Source organism: Berghia stephanieae, chromosome 6 (assembly GCF_034508935.2).
Source record: "Berghia stephanieae isolate SIO BIC M18660-M18661 chromosome 6, UCSD_Bste_1.3, whole genome shotgun sequence".
In the NCBI taxonomy this organism is placed as follows: domain Eukaryota; kingdom Metazoa; phylum Mollusca; class Gastropoda; order Nudibranchia; family Aeolidiidae; genus Berghia; species Berghia stephanieae.
The window spans coordinates 47978082-47983081 of NC_088365.1; the positions used below are offsets into that span (position 1 = coordinate 47978082).

The 5000-nt window shown below is 37.8% G+C and overlaps 1 protein-coding gene across 1 annotated transcript in view; it reads right to left on the reverse strand.

The window, feature by feature from the left end:
* The window catches only part of LOC144975876 (uncharacterized), a 4755-nt gene extending 3728 nt beyond the window's left edge, over positions 1-1027 (reverse strand). Inside the window, exon 1 of the mRNA XM_078920061.1 lies at positions 574-1027. Coding sequence (XP_078776187.1) covers positions 574-1027 — 454 coding nt within the window. The remainder of the gene's footprint in view (positions 1-573) is intronic.
* Between the last annotated feature and the right edge of the window lie 3973 nt (positions 1028-5000).

Here is a 5000-nt window from a genome sequence, read left to right on the forward strand (position 1 = left end):
AGGGAGACCATTACGGGAAACTGGCTGAGTAAGATCAAAGAGAGAGGGAATGGGGATACCCCTCTCATGCGCATAATGAACGGTGCCCCCGTTTCGAGCCGAAATAAGTCCCGGCAACCCTTGTACGCAGAATCCCTGACTACGGACAGAGCTGCACATACGAGATGGAAGTCGGTTTGGACGAATTCAATCCCTCGTGGGGGCGGTGACCTACACTCCTCTAAGCTTGGTGAGAAGTTGCCAGGCTTTGATTCCAGTAAGAGGAGACACTGGGTAGCTGCGAATCGGCTTCGGTCGAGGAGCTGCCTAACGGCCGGTGCGTTACATCAGTGGGGTCTAAATTCCTGTCCTTTATGTCCACGCTGTGGGCAAGAACCCGAAACGGCAGAGCATCTAGTCGAAAGGTGTGTTGTGACAATGCTACCGGGCGGGTTCGCGACGGTGCACGAATGCGGACCGGACTTTGCTGATTGGGTCGATCGTCATAACATAATAGTGTGAACCATAAGAAGCAGCAGCCAAAACGCTTAAAGATTAGTTTTTGGAATTTGAAGGTGATCCAATTTTGAGGACCTGAGATGTCGAGTGGGTTTGTAGTGTAGGGCACGATCAAGTCTTGAATGTAGGCAGGGTTTCGTGAATTGATGGCATTAAAACAAAGCAGAGCAATTTTGTATTCAATACGAGCTTTAACTGGTAGCCAGTGTAATGCCCTCAACATCTCCCTGACACCCATGGAGTCACTGCGACCAATACCTAGGACGAGCCTTGCTGCTCTATTCTGAACTTTTTGTAGTTTTTCGAGTTTTATGTCAGGCAGATCAGCAAGTAGCGAGTTACAGTAATCAAGGCATGAGAGTATCAGTGCACAAACGACCGTCTTCAGCAAATAGAGAGAAATGTATTGTTTCATTCGATAAATTCTCTTTAATCCAAAATTCATGTTTTTGATCATCTGGTTGATTTGATGTTCCATGCTGAAACAGTCGTCGAGCACAACGCCAGGGTTTTTCGCTTTGGATGACATACTGATGTGACAGTCACCAACAAGTATTGATGGTACTATTGTCTTTTTTATATTTGACGGAGTGCTCGCAAAGCATGATCTCCGTTTTGTCATCATTAAGTTTTAATTCATGGTCCTGCATATAATGCCAAATAGACGAGCAGCATTGCACAATATCATATGAAGCCCCATGTACTCCCGATGGCACAGCTGATTTGTACAACTGCGTATCATTGACCTACATAATGTGGTAATTCAGAGATGACTCAAAAAGGAAATACCAAGGGACACAACTGGTATTATATGAAATAGCTTTAAGAATGTAATGATTTAGCGACACTAAATATGATGAATTTTGACCCAGTTTGTCTGCATAAAAAATTGCATGAGAACTTCATCTCCAGTTCTTTTTTTCTACTCAAAATAACGTATTTTGTGACCCATAGTATGGTTAAATCCAGCCCATTTTTAGTTTCAGTGGACTGATTTCATGAAAGAATATCAAATAGTCTTTATAACTAAGTAAAGGCAAAAACATAACAATGAAAAGTAAAATCTCTCCTATATCTTCAACAACCAATCACTTTGTTCTTAATTATGTCATGTGGTCACAATCCAATCAGAGAGTGAGAGGAGAGTTTTTCCCTAAACTCGTTTACTTTGACTTTTAAATGCGTTTTTCCCAAAACTGCAATTTTCGTCACTAAAAACCTATCTTCTCCCTCAGTTTTCAACCAATCTTCTGCAACCTTTCTACAAATGAGTGTCACACAAATTCGCAGGCCCTCTAGGAGCCGGATTTTTGGAAAAAAAATAATTTATGAGTAATTTGATATTATGCAACTTTCTTTCAAGGGGAATAATAGAGTAATAACTTTGAACTTAATTTTTAAAGTTTCTAGTTAAAAAATTAAAAATTGGGCTTCTAGAGCCTCTTTATTTTTCTTTTCTCAACCTCTGGCCAAAATATTATGGCAATGGGTTGATAAACAAAGAAGCCTTTGATTTTTTAAGATTTGTTGTTTATTTTCCAATATGGCGTCGTTTCCATAGCAACGGGCAACTTTTTTCGAAAAAAAAAGATATCCAATCATCCTTCTAAAACATATACATTATGCCTGTGCATAGAAGTTAAGGATATTTCATCAAATTAAAAAAAAAATGACCCTTTAGTGTCGCTCGCCCCCCCCCCTTAAGAAGAAAACTAAAAAAAAACACATAATTTTCCTGCTCATGGCGGTTGCACTGGTCGGGGTATTTGACCCCTCCTGGTGGGGAGGAGGTCACTTACTCTGTCTTCTATCCTCCATAATCTGTTTTCAAAGTTTTCCTCTGTCTTAGTCTTTGAATGAGATTACTTTGGCCTTGGCCGGAGTCCTTAGCCGAGAGGGAAACATTCAAAACTGTTCACAAACCGAATGCAAGAGGTCGGCATCGCCACTGTTCAACTAATGCTTCGATTTAATAAAAGAAAACATGAAGTGGACGTTTCGGGTTTCCTCTTTATTGACAAAACAAGATAAATGAAACACTGCAGACGAATGAGATAATGTGACAGCGGCTTTGTGAAGGTGAATAATCAAAAAAAAATAATTTAAAAATACGGTTTTGTTCATGATAGGGATACCCGAAACGTCAACATTTTTTTAAAAAATGGTTTTACGGCGCTTGCAACACATTTAGGTTATATCAGCGCCAGTAAAAAGGAAGAAAATGGAATAGTAAAAAGTTCTAGAATTACAATTAAAGCACCCAAGAGAAAGTAAGATATAGGGGAACTGGGAACAAATAGGGATCTGATGTAGATTCCAAGAGCATATCATCAATGTACTTAGTTTGAGATCACCTATAAGTCTCATCCGGACACAAGCACAATATCCAAAAAAAAAGGAATACACTCAAATGCTTACATTATACATTAAAAACAACAAATATAATAATACATAAGAGAGAGATGATTTACAAGGAAAAAAACATCATCTCCCAAAACAATAACTATGCATTTGACTGTTTCCTTCCGAGCTAGGACTCCGGCCAGGGCCAGGACAAAACCAAGTAATCTCATTCCAAGACAAAGACAGAAAGCATGTTGGAAAACAGTTATAAGGGGATAGAAGACACAGTATGTGCCCCCTGCCCACTATGGGAAGTCAGGTTCCCACCCAGAAACACTGCAGACGAATGAGATAATGTGACAGCGGCGTTGTGAAGGTGAATAATTCAAAAAAAAATTAATACGGTTTTGTTCATAATAGGGATACCCGAAAAGTCCACATCATCTGTTTTCGTTTTTTAAATTGGAACTTACATTCAATTTCACATTGTTATATATGAGGGTGGTTTGTTTTTGTTTTTGATGGTTTTACGGCGCTTGCAACACATTAAGGTCATATCAGCACCAGTACAAAGGAAGAAAATGGGATAGTAAAAAGTTCTAGAATTACAATTAAAGCATCCAAGAAAAGGTAAGACAAAGGGGAATTTGTTCAAATAGGGAACAGATCTAGATTCCAGGAGTACACTATCAAAGTACTTAGTTTGAGATCACCTAAAGGTCTCGTCCAGACACAATCTCAGGTCCCAACAGAGAGGAATACACTCAAATGTTTACAAACCATATATAATACATAGAACAAAACATAATACAGTGCATAACAGAGAGATGATTTACAAGGAAAAAATATCATCTCCCAAAACTCAAAACTAACTATACATTTGACTGTTTTCCTCCCAGCCAGGGTAACTGGCCAGGACCAGGACAAAACCAAGTAATCTCATTCCAAGTCAAAGACAGAGAGCATGTTGGAAAACAGACATAGGGGATAGAAGACAGTATGTACCTCCCTGCCCACTGGAGGTCAGGAACCCCACCCAAATATGAGGGTGGAAAAGGACATCGGAAATGAAATATTAGTATTAGAAGATACGGTTCTATTCAAATACGAGTACAAGCTGCATTTGAAACTGCCAACAACGACAACAACAACAGCAGAACAAACCAAAATAAAAAAAAGAAAAGAAACAACACAATAAATAATCCAAATAGATAAAATATAAAAAACACCCTCTTCCCAAACAGACGTGTACAGATAGGCAGGTCTGACATCCGAATCCAAATATGAGCCTAGAGTTGTATTGTTTGGACAATATTGTGCGTCTTTTTTTTAAAGATTTCCATTACAACAGTAAATTAGAACAATGAGCCCATAAGTAATTGTGTTTTCAGACCTTCAAATAAAAGCACGTCGCCCCCCTCCCACTCCCCCCCCCCCCCCACACACACACACGCTCCCCAACCCATGAATAATAATTTTAAAAAAAACAACATAAAAAAAAAGAAAAGAAAGAACTATCAATAGCGATAAATGATCAGATTTATTCAATCTTAAAAATCACAAATAGATAGAAATCATGAATATAAATTTAAAATGATTAAAACATACGATAAATGTGACCCATCGTCTCAAAACGGTCTTCCGTCGGGATGAATCAACTAACAAAAAACTGGTTCTATTGAAGAAATGACTAGAAATAGAAAACTTCAGATTATGACTTCAGACATGATATTGATTCTCCTGCCGACTAAAGCATGTAGACTTTCCCCCAAAGTCTCGTATTTTTTTATCATTAATTGAATATAATTTAGCATCTTATCCGCCTCGACAATTTACCGTTTTGAGGCGGTGGGTTATAAATTAGATTTGAAAGAAATGTTTATATCTTAAAATTGTAACTAATAACACTTTACGATTTGTAACATTTTTGTGTGACATCTTGGCATATCTAATATTATTTTGGTCTCGTTTCCCAACAAAAAAGAAAATAATAATAATAAAATAAAAACAATAATGGAAAACTCCATACGTTGACAATGTATATAACTTCACGTTCAAAGAGTAAATCTTTTTTATGTTTCCTTGTTATATTATATCCTAGGACACGCATTATAAAACTACAATCACGATTGCACGCACAAACAATAAAACACACTCAT